This window comes from Chlorocebus sabaeus, chromosome 3 (assembly GCF_047675955.1).
Source record: "Chlorocebus sabaeus isolate Y175 chromosome 3, mChlSab1.0.hap1, whole genome shotgun sequence".
Classification (NCBI taxonomy): Eukaryota; Metazoa; Chordata; class Mammalia; order Primates; family Cercopithecidae; genus Chlorocebus; species Chlorocebus sabaeus.
The window spans coordinates 94,605,628-94,624,779 of NC_132906.1; the positions used below are offsets into that span (position 1 = coordinate 94,605,628).

At 42.3% G+C, this 19,152-nt stretch overlaps 1 protein-coding gene across 24 annotated transcripts in view; it reads right to left on the bottom strand.

Annotated features, from left to right (window-relative positions):
• The window catches only part of PCID2 (PCI domain containing 2), a 60,759-nt gene that overhangs the window by 22,581 nt on the left and 19,026 nt on the right, over positions 1–19,152 (bottom strand). For 14 of the 24 annotated variants that reach the window (XR_012092639.1, XR_012092646.1, XR_012092636.1 and 11 more), the window contains exons 7-15: positions 13,838–13,941; positions 8,725–8,800; positions 7,862–8,003; positions 4,646–4,746; positions 3,642–3,715; positions 3,401–3,526; positions 2,450–2,577; positions 1,652–1,765; positions 117–222 (exon numbers count right to left, since the gene is read on the bottom strand). Coding sequence is in view for 11 of the 24 variants with exons in the window: in XM_073014525.1 (XP_072870626.1) it covers positions 117–222; positions 1,652–1,765; positions 2,450–2,577; positions 3,401–3,526; positions 3,642–3,715; positions 4,646–4,746; positions 7,862–8,003; positions 8,725–8,800; positions 13,838–13,941 (971 nt within the window). In the remaining 13 variants the exon portion in view is untranslated. Of the gene's footprint in view, positions 1–116; positions 223–1,084; positions 1,766–2,449; positions 2,578–3,400; positions 3,527–3,641; positions 3,716–4,645; positions 4,747–7,861; positions 8,004–8,724; positions 8,801–13,837; positions 13,942–19,152 lie in introns of those variants that run through there. The other 10 variants (XR_012092647.1, XM_073014527.1, XM_073014531.1 and 7 more) reach the window with 6 other exon arrangements.

The window sequence follows — 19,152 nt, forward strand, 5'->3', positions numbered from 1 at the left end:
AATTGCTTTAGCCCAGGTGTTCCAGACCAGCCTGTGCAACATTAGCAAGATCCTATCTCTACAAAAACTAAAGAAATTAGTTGGGTGTGGTGGCATGCACCTGTGGTCCCACCTACTTGGGAGGCTGTGGAGGGAAGATCACTTGAGCCCCAGAGGTTGAGGCTGTAGTAAGCACTGACTGCACCACCGCACTCCAGCCTGGGCAACAGAGCGAGGCCCTGTCTCAAAAAAAAAAAAAAAGAGAGAGTCATCTCTGTCTGTACCATCTCTAGCACAGCAAGAATACCACCATATTCTTGAGTGCGCAGCTCAGAAGATAGTTCTCCCCAGAAGCCAACCACGCTGGTAACCCCATCCCAGTCAGACCTGCAGCCTCTAGAACTGAGGAAATACATTCCTGTTGCTTAAGCTGCCCAGCCTGTGGTATTTTGTGATGGGAGCCCAACAGTCCAATGTGAGTGGCCCGACTTCGCAACTGTCAACCTCACCATGGTGCCAAAGGGACGCACTCAGGGGCAGCCATGCCTCAGCGTCCACACAGCCCTTCGGTTTCCACTCTCAGTGCAGCACTTGGTAAGCTACACAAGATATTTACACTTTTATTTTTATTCATTTTTTTGAGACAGAGTTTCACTCTTGTTGCCCAGGCTGGAGTGCAACAGCATGATCTCGGCTCACTGCAACCTCTGCCTACCTCCGCCTCCCAGGTTCAAGCGATTTTCCTGCCTCAGCCTCCTGAGTAGCTGGAATTACAGGTATGCACCACCACGCCCGCCTAATTTTGTATTTTTAGTAGAGACAGGGTTTCTCCGTGTTGGTCACGCTGGTCTCCAACTCTTGACCTCGGGTGATCTGCCCGCCTTGGCCTCCCAAAGTGCTGGGATTACGGGCGTGAGCCACTGCGCTTGGCATCTACACTTTATTATAAAATAAAGTCGGCTTCGTGTTTGATTTTGCCTAAGTGGAGGTTTCTGGGTATGTTAAGGCAGGCTAGAGTGAGCCATACTGTTTAGTAGCAGGTGTATTCAAATGCATTTTCAACTTAAGATGGTTTTTTAAAAGTAACGTGTTTTTTCCAACCAACAAAGCAAAGGTAAATAAAGGAAGTTTATCGGGATGTAACCCCATCATAAATTGAGGAGCATCCATATGGGCAAGCTATAAAATCTGGAAAATTTAAATCAAATTAAATTCTGCTTTTAAAAAGATGCCTTAAGTTAACCAAGCATTTTGATAACATAGTCAAATTTAATATATAAAAATAGATGTATCCTGGAAGATATAATGAAGAACATGCCATGTGTATAAATTCAGAATGCCCTTTTTATACAAAGAACTACAAAAAGTTACAAAGACAGCCTCAGGAACCACACTTAGGAAAAGTGAGCCGGAGCTGCCTTCACGCAAAGCCTCCTTCAAAGAAGTTTCACAAAGACTCCAGAACCAGCCGAGTTTTGTGAAAAAGGAATTCCAGGTTTTCATCAGGCTGAAATTAGTTACAAACGGAAGAGACTGACTCGGGTGTGCTGACACTCTCAGCCTCAGCATCCCAGGGAGAAGCGCCTCCCAGAGTTCCGGCTTCAGGGAGCCTTGTCGCAGTACCGGGCCGGTCTCATCGGCACAACCAAAACGGAAAGAAACAACTGCTCACCCGTCCTCAGGGCTACGGACACACTCAGCACACCGTGGACAGCGGAGGAAATGGGTTCTGCTTGCTGACCACCAGCTTCTGATGCTGATGCGATATGTAGCCTTTGATGTGGCCCTGCAGGACAGAAAGGGAGGAATTCGTTTACATTTTTGGATCTGAATCATGTCAAAGATGCTGGGTGATCTAATAAATTTGGCATTAAGCATTCTTCCCCAAGAGCGGCACAGTTCAGTTCAGCGGGAGGACAATGAATAAAAATAAATACAATCGACCCTCCATATCCATGGTGGGTTTCACATCCGTGAATCCAACCAACTGTGGACTGAAAATATTTGGGAAAAAAAAAAAACGTATCTGTATTGAACATGTACAGATGCTCTTCCTGCCGTGATTCCCTAAACAATACAGTATAACAACTATCTACAGTGCACTATTTTAAGTAACCTAGAGATAATTTAAAGTATACAGGAGGATGTGCATAGCTCATACGCAAATACTACGTCCTATCAGTGACTGCAGCACATGTGGATTTTGGTATCTGAGGGGGGTCAGAGACTCAACAGATCCCGAGGGATGTACCGCCGGTAAAGAATATGCAAACATACAGAGTATCCATCCCCTCATGCTCCTAAGGTCCTGGTGAATGGTATTTCCTGGGCTAAAATTAGTTCTACCAAAAAAAATACCTTCAATAAAAGCAAAAGATATTTTAACAATTTTAACACCACCACACTGAAGTTTCAAATTCTGGTCTGAATCCTGCTGTGAGTAGCTGCTTAAATTAAAACTAGGACTCACACACCATGTATATCAAGTTAGCCAGAATACACTGAACTTCGTCAATGTCCACGTCCTCCACCTGCATGAATTTCAAGGCAACCAGAAAAGCATCCAGAGACAGCTGGTGTGTTTTCAGTAACAAATACCTGGAAGAGGGGAGGAGACAGGCACTGTGGTTACTGACAGAATGCAGCACTCCGCAGCCAAGAAAAGGCACCTTTTAATAAGCCAGTGTTCTAAAGGAGAACCAAAATTCCCACCTATTAAACTCTAAAATACACTCTCAAAGAGCTATTAAATCTAATTTGACTTTTCAATCTTAAAAAAGTCACTAGTACAAATACAGTTTTTAATTATTTTCTAAATATTTCATTAATCTAAGGTGCCTTTTTTTCACATTTTAATCTCCCTGAAATCAGGAAGCACCTGACAACGGGCTGTGTCTCACTGATTCAGCGAAATACGGTCCCTACTCTTTGTGATGTGCTACCCACAGCTCTGTACAAAGTTGGCCTTTGGCTGAAGTTTACTGAACTGAGATCCTGCTGGAACGAGGCCTCAGAAGACGTGAGGAAAGGAATGACGATCTCTGCGTCTGCCTTTGTGACAGGCGGAGTGGCTGGGAGGGCTGCTTGGTCAGGACTAAGGGAGGGGAGTGCGTGGTGAGTCCTATGTGGTCTGATGAAATGTGGTACCGCGGCTCTCAGGGCTGATGTTCTCAGGTCGTCTTCTCACACAGAATCTGCTTACCTCCCCCAGAAGTCGAGGCACAGCTTGTGTCACTCACGTGTCTCCGCGCAGGGCCCCAGCAGGCAGTGGGCGAAGGCTTCATTTTATCCCACACAGCGGAAGGAAGATGACGACCCTGCCCACACGGTAGCCTCCTCTCTTAGCCTGCAACGGCCCTGGACGTCTGACCGCTCTGCCGAGAGCCACACTGGGAGCCCAGTGCGCTGGGGAAACGCTTACACTTTCTTAAAGAGGTTCCTGTAGGTGATGATCTTCAGCTTCTCCAGGATGAGGAAGATCCCACAGCGAATGAAGAAGGCCTCGTGCTTCGCCAGCGCCTCGTGCAGCAGCAGCAGGTTGCCCTCGCTGGTGAGGGGGGATGCGCATCAGAAGGAGGGTGAGTTTCTCACACAGCATGCACGTCAACTCTCACCAGGCTTGCATTTTTAAAACCCCAAACAGAAAGGATAGCATACTCTACCTCACAGCTCTGGTTACTTCCGCAAACTGCATCAGGTGATACTTTTTCAGGAGCTCAACAGTGGGCATGTGACCCTAAGACAGAGTCAATTTTCCAGAATGAAAACGCTTTCATTTTTGACAAAATTGTCTTTGATAAACATTCATATCAAGGAATTAAGTTTTAAGAAAATTGCAACCTGAGTTTCTTAGAATGTCCACAGATTAAACACATCACAGTACATTAGGAAAACAACACGGGTGTAGAAATCAGAACACCTGGTGAAATCAGAACACCTGGTGAAATCAGAACACCTGGTGCAATACACGTCCGCCATGCCATGACACGTGACCTTGATCTTGACCTTCTCACATTTCTTCGCATTTCTATAACAGGAGAGTGATAACTGAAGAAATGCGAGTATAAGCATGTGATCTAGGAATACGGAGGTAGCTTCCAGAAGAATCAGCTAAGAATATGACACTGGCTGTCTCTTAAACAGGGTGAGAAGTGGGGAGGGCAGGGCCACAGCAGCACTTCTCCATCACAATCCATTCGGAATTACAGAAACTTTAGCCAGCTGTGTGTAATGCTGTTCTCGGTCAATTAACTTGCCAGTTATTTCAAGTATCAAAAATACATTTTAGTAAGTAAATGAAATACCCAGAGAGAGGTTGAAATGACATTTTTTCTTTCTCGGTGAATCCACTGCTTTTAACTTAGGTTTTAAGGGAGGAATACAAATGATAGGTACTTATTTTGTCACATGAATATTAAACTGTAGAGCTAAATACTTTAAAGGGAAACAGGACACAGGGAAAGCTTTTCTAGAAGGACCTGGAGGCGTAAGGCATGAAGCTCTGGGTCTCGGCCACACACAGTGCATGCTCCTTCTTTATTCTGGGGTGTGCTCATACACAGCTCAGGCTGTGATCAACCACTGTCTGCTAGGTTTTAAAAAGCCTATCCGCTGTCAACTTCGTGAAAACACCAGGATCTATAAACAGGGAGTAACAATCACTCACCAATAGCATTTTTACTGGAAGCAAATAGATCAGAATCATCCTTTTGTTCTTTTGACTAGAACGGTGACAATGCTCAAAGGCAAATGACAGGTACTCCTCGGCTGCAAAGAAGGCAGAGCCAGCACGCGTGAGACCAACGCACCTGCTTCAGGCCCCTTCCTGCTCCGTATTCTACTGTCTCCTGATTTAAAAGGCAAAAGCCCCCTCCCTTTATTATCTCAAAAAATATCAGCCCAGTTTCATTTCTGTGATCAATGACTTTCCTTAAGTAAAATCTATAACCCCAAATTCAGCAGGAACTGCCTGGGAAGTCCTACTTAACAGAGAAAAACTGAAGAAACTAACTTTCACAGAGATTCTGATTTGCCTAAGGTCATCTGGCAAGCCATTATGATAACATTTTAAAAGTTTGACCCTGCTCAGATGATTTCTACATTCATGAAAAATATAAAGACATATTTAAAAATGTACCTCCACAATACATTTTAATCACTCATAATTCAACAGAATGAAAATAACTTAGTGAAACACCATCCTCCAGCTTAACATATAATTAGTGATCATATATCTTCTATTTTAAATGACCACATGCTTTAAAAAATTCTTATTAACATATATTAATTCTGTCCTGACAGCAATCTTAAAAAAGGACTCCATTTCATATAAAACAGATTTGAATTTAATAGATTTCAAAATACAAAAGTAATTCTATTTATCAAGATTAATCCTACAAACTGCACATGACAGGCCTGCGGAGAGTTTAGCCGCACGAGGAACTCTCAGAACAGGCAGGAGCTGAGCCTCGTCCTGAGGCCGGAAAGCTGAAGGCAGAGGAAACGTCAGGGGTTTCTGGACAATGATTCCACATTCTCCCGAGGTGATGGGAAGAGGCTTTGCTAAGGCTGGGTTTGGGTCAAGAATTAGGAAAGTGAGATGTTCCTGTTTATGTAAGTTCTTCCTGAACAGTGATACTAAGTCCCAAATACAAGAGAACAGAGATGCTCAGAGCTGCAGAGGCCCTCCCTTATGTAGAATGGGTCACCAGAAGCAACAGGCACTAGGGTCTGGGTTGAGGCCTAGGGAACCCACACTGAGACCATGCACTGCCTCTGCTCCTAAACTGTGTGGCCACATTGGCACAAAAAACATCCAGTGAGTGTGAATGTTGTGGGGCCAGTGTCGCTTCCAAACTACAAAGCCATGACCCACGAGGAGCCCTGTGGGGCTGAGACCAAGGAACAAGGATTCACTCAGAGTCTGCAGTATCCCACCCGCTGCCAGTTTGACTTTTGCAACCTAGCCTCTAAAAAGTGTACCTTTGCTACTGCCCGAGGTAATCTCAAATTCTCCTGGATGTACAAAAATGCATTTTTCTTTCTTTTTTTTTTTTTTTTTTTGAGATGGAGTCTCGCTCTGTCACCCAGGCTGGAGTGCAGTGGTGCGATCTCGGCTCGCTGCAAGCTCTGCCTCCCGGGTTCACGCCATTCTCCTGCCCCAGCCTCCTGAGTAGCTGGGACTACAGGTGCCCGCTACCGCGCCCGGCTAATTTTTTGTATTTTTAGTAGAGATGGGGTTTCACCATGGTCTCGATCTCCTGACCTTGTGATCCACCCGCCTCGGCCTCCCAAAGTGCTAGGATTCAGGCGCGGGCCACTGTACCCAGCTAAAAAATGCATTTTCTAATAGTTAATGCAAGCTGAGATTTTTCTGCTGTCTTTGAGGGAACCTTAGTCATTTTGCAACAAATAATATATTTCGGTTGGAGTTAAAAATATCCAGTGGGGTATAAATCTCTGAAATTAATAAATTAATGAAAGTATACAACAACTGAGATACTCCAAATATTCTCTTACATAAACAATATAAAATCACAGGGAAGAAAATCACCGCAATCTCTGCAGACATTTTATCCACTTAAATACAATCAGGGCTCTGGGAATTCCTGGCAGTAAAATGGAAAACAATATCTCTGAGAGCTACAAGGCAGAAGATCTATGGCCGGCGCTGGCTTTTTGAGGACACAGAATTGCTCAGTAATCTCAGAACATCACACTCTCAATGGCTTTCTATTTCTTTTACAGTCAAACAAAAGGGTTGGATGATACAGACTTAAATAAACTTTTTAGCTCTAAAGATGTCAGAAACTATGAATATGTCGCATCAATATTAATAATCATTTCTAGCTATGTTAGGTATTCAAAATTACCACCTAACGAATCCTCAGAAGAAAAAAAATCAGTATCTTAATAAAATCCAATAGAATAGAATTTAAAAGCTTCTCTACCTTTATGCTTCATATTAAGAGAAAAAAAAAGAGAGGAACAGATAAGAAAAGCCCTTCTTTAAAAGCCCTAGATCTACTAAAAACTGTGAAAGGAAATCAACAGTCAGACTATATAAGCCTATACAGTAAAAACTGTGAAAGGAAATGGTCAGTCTATACAAGCTCATAGAATAAAAAGCCAGAGCATCCTTATGAAAGGGCTACTATTTATCTTGCATTGCCTAAAGTTACGTTGCTTCATGTACTTGGGGCTGCGTGCTCAGTAAACAGCTGAAGAAGAGTTTAAAGTCTGGTCTGAGTACAACAGAAGACATCACAAAGAATGATGCCACGACAGCCAATAAAAAATTACAAAAAGAAGAAAGGACTAGTTTCTTGTTCTTGAGAAAGTTACCAACGTAAACTAATACAATAATGTCAGGTGTGGCAGCAACACACTGCGCGAGGCTGTTTAAACGTGAGCTCGGACGCCAGGTCCAACGGCATATCCCCTGCTTCTAAGTCATTCCATGTGGGATTTGTAGGTCGTTAAGTCAGTCGCTGAACTAAATGTTGTCCTAATCTCCATTTCCTATGTCAGCATAACCAGCATCTATTACAGGGTCAAAAGGCAAATAGAAAAAACAATGATTTACATTCTATTCCGAGAACAGTCGTGCTTAGTGAACTCAGAACGGATGTCTGCGATGCCTGTGAGACTCCAGCATGCACTTCAGAGACCGAGTGTGGATTAAGAACCTTCAATATAATTTCCCTTTATTTAATCAGCTTTGTGTCAAATATGTATATATAAGTTGATCTGTATTTACATAAATATTCTACCCTTAAAAATAAAATACAGTAATTGTGTTCTCTGAAACTGTATTATTCAAAGTTGTTCAGAATGCAACATCTTATTTAAAATACTGGGAAAAAAAAGATTAGCAACATACCTTGCTTAAAGTCACTGTCAAACATGGCCTTGCGTCCAACATAGTATTTGTATGTTACTCTCTGTGCAGTGCTGTAATCGTCTTTCAGGTTTGAGCTGTCAATTGCTCTAATTAGGGGTTTACATAAATGGAGTTTGTTGATCTATAATGAATAACAATCCATTTAAAATATTTAAAAACAACAAAAACGGGGTAAAACAAATTACTATGCATGTCTCCTCAAAATGCAAATTACAAAACCTATTATATCACAAAAATTATTTATATAATAATAAAAACCAAAACAGAAAGCAGCCATTGTAGACGACATTCACCCTGGGAGGCTCTGGGAAGCTGCTCCAGGTGGCACAGCCCTGCAGGAGCCTGTGCTTATGCAACACCGGCAGGAAGGCGGGGTGCTCTACAGGAGTGGAAAGCCCTGGACAGAAGGCTAAGGCCCAGCTGCTGACATGATGGGCTGCTCTTCACCTGACTGACTTTATGTGGCAATGGTCCATCTATCCATCTATATGCCTGCTTTTCCATAGTTAGTTATGACCACAGAAGACAAAAGGCTCTGGAGTGAAACCGCCTGCACTGAAAGTCCAAGCTCACCACGCTGGGCCAGCTGCTTCACACGCAGGTGCCTTCGTCTCCCCGGGGCCGGGAGCGCTAACCTCAGAGGCCGACTGTCAACAGGAGACATTCAGAACAGTGCCTTGCACCTCACAGGCATTCAACAAAGGTTCGCTATTAAGACTGGGAATATGGTTATGACCATTTCGCAAGCAACGCCAGGAACGCTAGCTAACCATATATGGTATGTGGGAGGACAAGGAGAATGGAAAATTGGAAAGACAGAAAGAATTCAAACAGAAGCGCACCTTGAAGTAGATTTTAAACAACTGGTTCACCAGAAACAGCATGCCCCACTTCTTAGAGTCCTCTATACCAGCACGGCTATGGGGAAATAATTTTTTTAAGTTACATAGCAAATAAAATTTTTATTTCACAAAATAAACTGCCTAAACAAATTAATATCTTGAGATAAAGTACCAAAGCTCAAGTCATATTCATATCAAGTCATATTCATCAAACAAAATAACATTATGAAAAAAGATGTCTTACCTGATAGGTAAAAATGAAAGGAAAAGCAAACCAGGAAAATCCCAATTAACTACTTGAGTAACATCCTCCCTCCGCGTCACCAGCTAAAAACTGCCTCGTTTGCAGCAACAATGTGTAAAAGTTAACTGTTATAAACCATTTTTGAAAAATGGAAAAATAGGGCATGGTGGTACGTGCCTGTAATCCTGGCTACTCAGGAGGCTGAGGCCGAAGAATCACTTGAACCTGGGCCAGTGCATTTCAGCCTGGGTGACAGAGCATGACTCCGTCTCAAAAAACAAAAACAAAAACAAAAAAAAGAAAAATGGAAAAATGCCTTCTCATCAGGACAACAAAACGAACCAGTAAAACACACAGAGGATAAGTCCCACCAAGGAAGGCACAAAAAGTACACACTGTGGGCGTCCATTTACATGAAGTCACCAGAAAGGCAGGAAGTGACCCACAGGGGAACAAATCCAGACAGCAGAAAGGGCCTGCCCCAAATGAGGGATGAGGGAAGTTTCCGGGTTGACAATCATGTCCTACACCTCAACGGTAAGCAGACAGATAATACTGTAGGTAGTTCACTGTCCTATACCTCAACAGCAAGCAGACAGATAATATTGTAGGTAGTTCACTGCATATAAATTTACCTCAAAAGACTTAAGAAACAGAAACTGAAGCACCTAGGTGAGGTGTGCCTCTGTCTGCAATTAACTTGGAAATAGTCACGTGTTATACAACATTTTGGTCAACTACAGATGACCATTGAGATGGTGGTCCTACAGATTCTCATACTGTATTTTTACTGCATCTTTTTGGTGTTTAGATATGTTTAGAAACAAATAATTCCCATTGTGTTCCGGTTGCCTACAGCATTCAGTGCGGCCACACAATGGCTGCTCTTGCTCCTGGCAGCCTGGGAGCCACAGGCTACTCCACACAGCGGTGGTGTGTACTAGGCCACGCCATCTAGGTTTATGGAAGTACACAACAAAATGATAAAATCACTCAGAGTCAAGGCACAAAAATACAAAAGCGCCCAGTACAGAAAACAAGCAGGTGGTTTACAAGCCAGAGAACATAAAATTACTCTTAAAGACCAAAATGTGTCCATATAGAAACACTTAAAATAATGTAAACATACAACTTTAAACCGTCAAAGCCTGTTGTATAACTGCCTGTGAGCTGCTCTAAGCAGCTCTGTGACTTTTATCACTCCCTAGGTGTATGACCTCAAACAAGAGTCTCCCAAGGTCTCGTTTTCCTCATCTGAAAACGGAGACAAATAATAATACTGTTCTATGCCTTCAAAGAGTTACGGGAAAACCAAACAAAACACACAAGTACTATGTAAGTCACATAAAATGCTGCATGTATGGTAGTATCGTAGCTGGTCTGGCACCAGGAACAATGACCTCTATTGGAGAGTATGTGACGAAAACAAACCCCAAGGGGAAAGATGTCACTGGGGATTTGCCTCTGTCTTCTGAGTGTCCCCTCGGGGTGGAAATGCTGGGTCACACGGTAGCTCTACATTCAACTTTGAGGAACTGCCTTCCCGTTTCTGCACAGCAGCTGCACTGGTTTTGTTCCCCTGGCGATGTGTATGAGGCTCTGGTCTCTGCATCCTCGCTGGCGCTGCCCATCTTTCTGATTACAGTGCTACCACTGGGTGTGGACTGGCAGCTCTCGGAGGTTCTGATTTGCATTTCAAGTGACTGATGCATTAGTCATTGGTGGCTAATGATGTGAGCATCTTTTCACGCACTTACTGGCCACTTGTGTATTTTGTTTGGCAGATTTTTCAAATTCTTTAACCATTTTAAAATTGGATTGTCTTTTTACTGTTGAGTTATAATAGTTCTTTATATATTCTGGATATTAGGGCCTTACCAGATGTATTATTTGATAGTTTATTATTGTTTTTCACTTTTTTGAGAATGTCCTTTGAAGTCTAAAGTTTTTAATTTTGATGAAATCCAATTTATTTTTTCCTTTGGTTGCTTATGCTTTTGTTGTCATATCTGAGAAGCCACTGCCTAATCAAAGGTCATGAAGATCACTGCTGTGCAGGAATATACCATCAGGCAAAATTTCAAGTATTCATTTAAGAAACACTGATTGAGCTCTTGAAGTGCAAGGAGCGCGAGTGATGGAGAAGGCCCAGGCCCTCACGCACTTGGCAATGAAATACAATCACCTACACAGTCATCAATCATTTGGTAAACGCAGTGAAAGAAATGTACAGTCTGCTATGAATGTTTATAAAAGGGAAATCTAATCCACTGTGAAGTCCAGCAGCGAGAGGCTTTAGAGAAGGTGGAAACCTTTAAACGAGTGTAGACAGCCAGGAGTCGAGGAGAACCTTCCAGCAAAGGAAACGGCACTCATGGGAGGCCTCAGTGGGAAAGTGCCATGGCAGACGAAGGACTTTTCTACAGTCCAGCCTTGGTAGGAAAGTTCTGAAGCAAGGCTGGGTAGGGAGGCCATGTTATCCCCACAGCACTATACATCTTGTAGGCTTGGCTGAACAGTTGCACAACTCAAACTCTGGTTATCTTCAGCAACAGGGCGCCTGAGGTCAGAGGCTCCCCTCTTGGTTAAACCAGCTAAGATCAGCAGGATGCTAAGTGGAAGTCTTTGCAGAGCCTCCAACTTCATTACAATCTCATTTTCACGCTCAGTGACACTCCCACCAGTGCCACAATGGCTGACAATCACCACAACAATGGTGAGAAGAAGCCATAAAAGGACAAAAAGATGGCAGTGCTTCAGCTCCCAGAAGTTCACCGCCCATTTCCAGAAAAGCGATTAATATTCTTCCCCTTGCTTTCCATGTCCAACCCCTTCATTCAAGAAACCCTCTATTTCAATCCCCTCACCCCTCAGGAGTAGAGAAGTTGATTTGTGAGCCACACTCCTGCTTCTTCATTCCTTGGCCTTTACATACAGCTTGCTCTGCTCAACACTTACTTTTGGTTTCATGGATTACATCTATGACACCCAACAGGAAAAGTTCCCATCTTTTGAGGCTACCAAGTTTATTGGCAACAGACACAGTGAGTGAAAAGAGAGGCTGGGCTACTGCTACTGTTTGGATATGAATTTTTGGCCACATCACACCTCATGTTAAAACACGATCCCCGTTGTTGGAGGCGGAGCCTAATGGGAGGTTTTTGGGTCCTGGCAGCAAATGCCTCATGAATGGCTTGGTGCTGTCCTTGCCATAATGAATGAGTTCTCGCTCTGAGCTCCTGTGAGCGTTCCCAGAGAGCTGGTTGTAGAAGAGCCTGGCGCCTCCCCTTCTATCTCCTGACTCCTCTCTTGCCATGTAGTGGGCTCCTCTTCATCTTCCAGCATGAGTGCAAGCAGTCTGAGGCCTTACCAGAAGCAGATACGAGCACCATGCTTCTTGTGCAACCTGCAGAACTGTGAGCCAAGTAAATCTCTTTTCTTACATTCCCCAGTTGTTTTGTTGACCAAAACAACTACTCTCTGGGAACAATAGTTTTTGTTTATTTATATATGGATACCTTTGATAACCTTTCTTTGTTTTAAAATTTCGTAAATCTCACAAATAAATGTAATTATATACTGGGTGAAGAGATGAGAGTTTTAGAAGAAAAAATGGAAACTCTAGAGTAGAATCAGATGGAAAGTTGAGAATTTAAAAATAAATAATGGCAGAAAAGATCAGTCAACTTGTAAGCAAGTCAATACAAATTACCTAAAATGGAGGAGAGAGGAAAAAAAAGATTGAGGCCAGGTGCAGTGGCTCATGCCTATAATCCCAGCACTTTGGGAGGCCGAGGAGGGTGGATCACTTGAGGTCAGAAATTCAAGACCAGCCTGGCCAACATGGTGAAACCCCATCTCTACTAAAAACACAAAAATTAGCTGGATGAGGTGGCATGCGCCTGTAATCCCAGCTATTCAGGAAGCTAAGGCAAGAGAATGGTGTGAACCCAGGAGGCAGAGGTTGCAGTGAGCTGAGATGGCGCCACTGCACACCAACCTGGACGACAGAGCAAGACTCTGTCTCAAAAAAAAAAAAAAAGGTTAAAAAATAAACAAAGAGACTAACAGTGGCCTGTGTGGGATAATATCAAGCATTTAACACATATGCAGTTGAAATCACAGAAAAAGAAGAGAAAAAATGGGGCCAAAAGTAGTTGAAGAATGTAAAATATTAAATTTTTAAAAACATCAACTTACAAATACAGGAAGCCCAATGAACCCTGAACAGGAGAAATTAAAGAAAAAAAAAGCCAACTATGCACATCAGAGCCAAATGACTGACGCCAAATGATAAAGAGAAAATCACAGCCAGAGCAAAAACACCCATTCTATACAAGGAACGATGGCAAGGACTCATCAGAAGCAAAGGAAACCAGATGGAATGACATTTTTAAAGTGCCAAAAGGAAAAAAACTGTCAACCCACAAGACTCCATGTAGCAAAAGGAGCCTTAAAAAATGATGGTAATCTTCTTCACTGGTAAAAAGAGAAAATTTCTTAAAAAAATACAGACAGTTTCAGAAAAATGAAAGCTTAGAAGATTCACTGCCCTCAGACCCTCAACAAATGCAAACGCGGAAGAAAGTGCTTCAGGAAAGGGAAATGGCACCAGACGGAAACTGGTTCCTGCAGAGAGGAGCTTCAGGCATGGTCAAATGTGGGCAAATGAAAAGACTTTTTTTTCCCTCAGCTCTTATTTCTTTTACAAAACAATCAACTTTTTAAAGCAAAAATAACGATGGTTGTGGGATTATAATATGTATAGAAGTAAAATATTCGTCAACAATAAACACAGGCCAGAAAGGGTGAACGCTGCGACAAACACCACGGCCGACAGCGTCCGACGGTCCTCAAGTCCTTACTCACGTGTCGCTGGCACAGACCCGGAAACAGCTCATCAGTAACTCTGCTGCTTTTTCCAACATGTCCCCAACTTTGCTTTTTCCTTTCTTTACCAACTGCTGATCTGCCTAATAAAATATAAAAACATTTATTTTATTTCATTTTTCCGAGACAAGATCTTGCTGTGTCGCCCAAGCTGGAGTGCAGTGGCCCAGTCACACCTCACAGCAGCCTCAACCTCCTGGGCTCCACTGATCTTCCCAACTCAGCCTCCTGGGCTCCACTGATCTTCCCACCTCAGCCTCCTGGGCTCCACTGATCTTCCCACCTCAGCCTCCTGAGGAGCCGAAACCATGAACCAGGCACCACCATGCCTGGCTAGGTTTGGCCTTTTTTTTTTTTTTTTTTTTTTTTGTAGAGACAGGGTCTCACTTAGTTGCTCTGGCTGGTCCTGAACTTCTGACTCCAAGTAATCCTCTCATCTTGGCCTCCCAAAGTGTTGGGATTACAAGCGTGAGCCACTGTGCCCAGCCAAAACATTCATTTCTTAAAGCAAAAAATAGGTACAATTAAGACCCAAAGTCCCGAAAGATTCTGGAGAAATCAGCTAGCATGTACTACAATATTTTTAAAAATTGAGAAGTCTGTATTAGTCCAATTCTTCTACAAACCTCATCTTTCTTCAATTATTTCAAGTTAAGTCAGTCACCAACTTTTCAAACCTGCACTGCATGTTACTAAGTGATTGAGCTCTCTTCCTTCAGTCCCTGAAGCTGGCTGGTCAAAATGCTTGAAATAAAAACGTTTAACAAATACCAAAGTCATCGCTGAGTCTGACTTTTCCCTCGCATTTGCAAGGATGGCCTTGGTTAAAGAAGAAAGAACCTGTTTCTCCCACTTGTGTTCTCCACAAACGCAAGGCCTACAACAGGCTTGCAAACGACCCACAGCTCAAACTATATTCACAACAACACTAAGCCATCATGGTCTTTTTTTACTATATTAATTTTGCACATATATAATTTTTACTATATATATTTTGCACTGATGGTGCAAAAGCAGCAATAGGTAAAATGCTGGAGTGCTCCCACCAGCAGCAAACTACACAAGTGATCATCATATTCTTAAACACCAGGCACTTTGCAATCAATCAATCAATCAACAAACCAGTAAAAATAGTTTCCTTTTAACAACGCCCTTGATGAGCCAAGCACAGCGGCTCACACCTGTAATCCCGGCACTTTCGGGAGGCTGAGGTGGGAGAATCACTTGAGCCCAGGAGTTTGAAACCAGGCTGGGCAACATGGCAAGACTCTGCCTTTATAAAAAATTTTTTTTAATCTGCCTGGTATCGTGGCATACACCTGTAGTCCCAGCTACTCGGGAGGCTGAAGTGGGAGGCTTCATTCAGCCCCAGGAACTCAAGGCTGCAGTGAGCTATGATTGCGCCAGTGCACTTCAGCTGGGTGACAGCAAGATCATCTCTAAATAAATAAATAAAATGTCCTTGATAATGCAGTAAACACGAATTTTCTTAAATCTTGGTCCTTGAGCACACATGTTTTTTATATTCTTTGTGAAGAAATGAGAAGCATACAGCAATTCTGTTGCACACGGGCATCTCGTGGCTGTTTACAGAAAACCTCTGGGCAGCTGTCTGAGCTGTGAGCTGGACTAACTGCTCCTTGTGGAACAGAAAACTGATAGACAGACACAGCTAGTTACCCAGGCTTGGGCATCCGGCTGACCAGACTCCCCAAAACGAATGAAATAAATCTGTCACTTCTAGGCAAACAACTGATGGTACTGGTTGCCAACAACAACATTTGTGCTTTCAAGAAAAATCAGAATTCTGGAAAACTTTTATCAACCACCATGAGCTTTGCAGCTTTTCCTTACTCCAGGGCTTTTCTGATGAGGTCCCTGTAGATGTTAAGAAAGGTAGGGGTTTGGGGGTTGGGTTTTTAACAGTGGGGTGCCAACACTTGGGAGTTGCTGCATGGTTCAGTAAGCCAATACTCTCCAAATGGTCTGCTATGATCTGAATGTTTGTGTCCCCTCCAAAACTCATGCTGAAATCCTAACCCTCAAAGTGACGGTGTTTGGAACAGAGGCCTCTGGGAGGTGATGAGGTCATGAAGATGAAGCTGTCATGAATGGGATTTGAAGAGAGATCCCTTGCCCCATCTACCACGTGCAGATACAGCAAGAAGGTGCTATGAGGCAGGAAGCAGCCCTCTTCATCGGACACTCAATCTGCTGGTGACTTGATCTTGGACCTCCCTGCCTCCAGAACTGTGAGACATAAATGTTTGTTGGTTACAAGCCACCCAGTTTATAGTATTTTCTTACAGCAGCCCAAATGGACTAAGACATGACTGACGCAAGGTATTATGAAATCCATTCAAAGTGCTTTAGGCAGACCAGTGGATTTTAGTGGAAAGGTAGAAAAAGTTTATTGGGACTCTTCAGAAGCCACATGGTAACTAACCTTTTTTTAAAAACTGCCTCTTGGAGTTTTCATATGTAGAGTCAAAGAATTATCTCAATGGTCTGGCAAGCCTATGAGAATATTCCTCTCTTTTCCATCTACATCTTTGTGATGTAGCCTTTCAGCATCAGGCAGAGAAATACTTGACTCAAAACAGTGTACTGCAACAGAGTGAGTGCAGAAGCAGGCAAGAGGACCAGACGGCTTCTGCTGAACTAGGCATCAAAGAGGTCAAGAGTGATGTGACACCACTTTTCTTAGTATTTTGTTTTGGAAATACAGTTATTTTTTATTTAAAAAGTCAGTTATGTTACATGTAAACGGTTTATTGTTGCTTTAAAATGAATAAATATTTTTAAATATTTTCTAATTAAAATTTCTAATACAGTAAATATAAATAGATATAACAAAAATAAAAGTTCTCTGAGGTCTTCAATGTACTTTTCAGTTCTAAAATTTCCATTTGGTTCTTTTTTTAATTTATTTTTTATTATACTTTAAGTTCTAGGGTACATGTGCACAACATGCAGGTTTGTTACATATGTATACATGTGCCATGTTGGTGTGCTGCACCCATTAACTTGTCATTTACATTAGGTATATCTCCTAATGCTATCCCTCCCCACTCCCCCCACCCCACGACAGGCCCCGGTGTGTGATGTTCCCTTTCCTGTGTCCAACTGTTCTCATTGTTCAATTCTCACCTATGAGTGAGAACATGTGGTGTTTGGTTTTCTGTTCTTGCGATAGTTTGCTGAGAAAGATGGTTTCCAGCTTCATCCATGTCCCTACAAAGGACATGAACTCATCCTTTTTTATGGCTGCATAGTATTCCATCGTGTATATGTGCCACATTTTCTTAATCCAGTCTGTCATTGATGGACATTTGGGTTGGTTCCAAGTCTTTGCTATTGTGAATAGTGCCGCAATAAACATACATGTGCATGTGTCTTTATAGCAGCATGATTTATAATCCTTTGGGTATATATCCAGTAATGGGATGGCTGGGTCAAATGGTATTTCTAGTTCTAGATCCTTGAGGAATCGCCACGCTGTCTTCCACAATGGTTGAACTCATTTACAGTCCCACGAACAGTGTAAAAGTGTTCCTATTTCTCCACATCCTCACCAGCACCTGTTGTTTCCTGACTTTTTAATGATCACCATCCTAACTGGTGTGAGATGGTATCTCATTGTGGTTTTGACTTGCATTTCTCTGACGGCCAGTGATGATGAGCATTTTTTCACGTGTTTGTTGGCTGCATAAATGTCTTCTTTTGAGAATTGTCTGTTCATATCCTTTGCCCACTTTTTGATGGGGTTGTTTTTTTCTCGTAAATTTGTCTGAGTTCTTTGTAGACAAAGAACTGGATACTAGCCCTTTGTCAGATGAGTAGATTGCAAAAATTTTCTCCCATTCTGTAGGTTGCCTGTTCACTCTGATGGTAGTTTCTTTTGCTGTGCAGAAGCTCTTTAGTTTAATTAGATCCCATTTGTCAATTTTGGCTTTTGTTGCCATTGCTTTTGGTGTTTTAGACACGAAGTCCTTGCCCATGCCTATGTCCTGAATGGTATTGCTTTAGGTTTTCTTCTGGAGGTTTTTATGGTTTTAGGTCTAACATTTAAGTCTCTAATCCATCTTGAATTAATTTTTGTATAAGGTGTAAGGAAGGGATCGAGTTTCAGCTTTCTACATATGGCTAGTCACTTTTCCCAGCACCATTTATTAAACAGGGAATCCTTTCCCCATTTCTTGTTTTTGTCAGATTTGTCAAAGATCAGATGGTTATAGATGTGTGGTATTATTTCTGAGGGCTTTGTTCTGTTCCATTGGTCTATATCTCTGTTTTGGTACCAGTACCATGCTGTTTTGGTTACTGTAGCCTTGTAGTATAGTTTGAAGTCAGGGGGCATGATGCCTCCAGCTTTGTTCTTTTGGCTTAGGATTGTCTTGGCAATGCGGGCTCTTTTTTGGTTCCACATGAACTTTAAACTAGTTTTTTCCAATTCTGTGAAGAAAGTCATTGGTAGCTTAATGGGGATGGCATTGAATCTATAAATTACCTTGGGCAGTATGGCCATTTTCACGATATTGATTCTTCCTATCCATGAGCATGGAATGTTCTTCCATTTGTTTGTGTCCTCTTTTATTTCCTTGAGCAGTGGTTTGTAGTTCTCCTTAAAGAGGTCCTTCACATCACTTGTAAGTTGGATTCCTAGGTATTTTATTCTATTTGAAGCAATTGTGAATGGGAGTTCACTCACGATTTGGCTCTCTGTTTGTCTGTTATTGGTGTATAAGAATGCTTGTGATTTTTGCACATTGATTTTGTATCCTGAGACTTTGCTGAAGTTGCTTATCAGCTTAAGGAGATTTTGGACTGAGATGATGGGGTTTTCTAAATATAAATTTGTGTCATCTGCAAACAGGGACAATTTGACTTCCTCTTTTCCTAATTGAATACCCTTTATTTCTCTCTCCTGCCTGAATGCCCTGGTCAGCACTTCCAATACTATGTTGAATAGGAGTGGTGAGAAAGGGCATCCCTGTCTTGTGCCAGTTTTCAAAGGGAATGCTTCCAGTTTTTTCCCATTCAGTATGATATTGGCTATGGGTTTGTCATAAATAGCTCTTATTATTTTGAGATATGTTCCATCAATACCAAATTTATTGAGAGTTTTTAGCATGAAGGGCTGTTGAATTTTGTCAAAGGCCTTTTCTGCTATCTATTGAGATAATCATGTGGTTTTTGTCTTTGGTTCTGTTTATATGCTGGATTACGCTTATTGATTTGAATATGTTGAACCAGCCTTGCATCCCAGGGATGAAGCCCACTTGACCATGGTG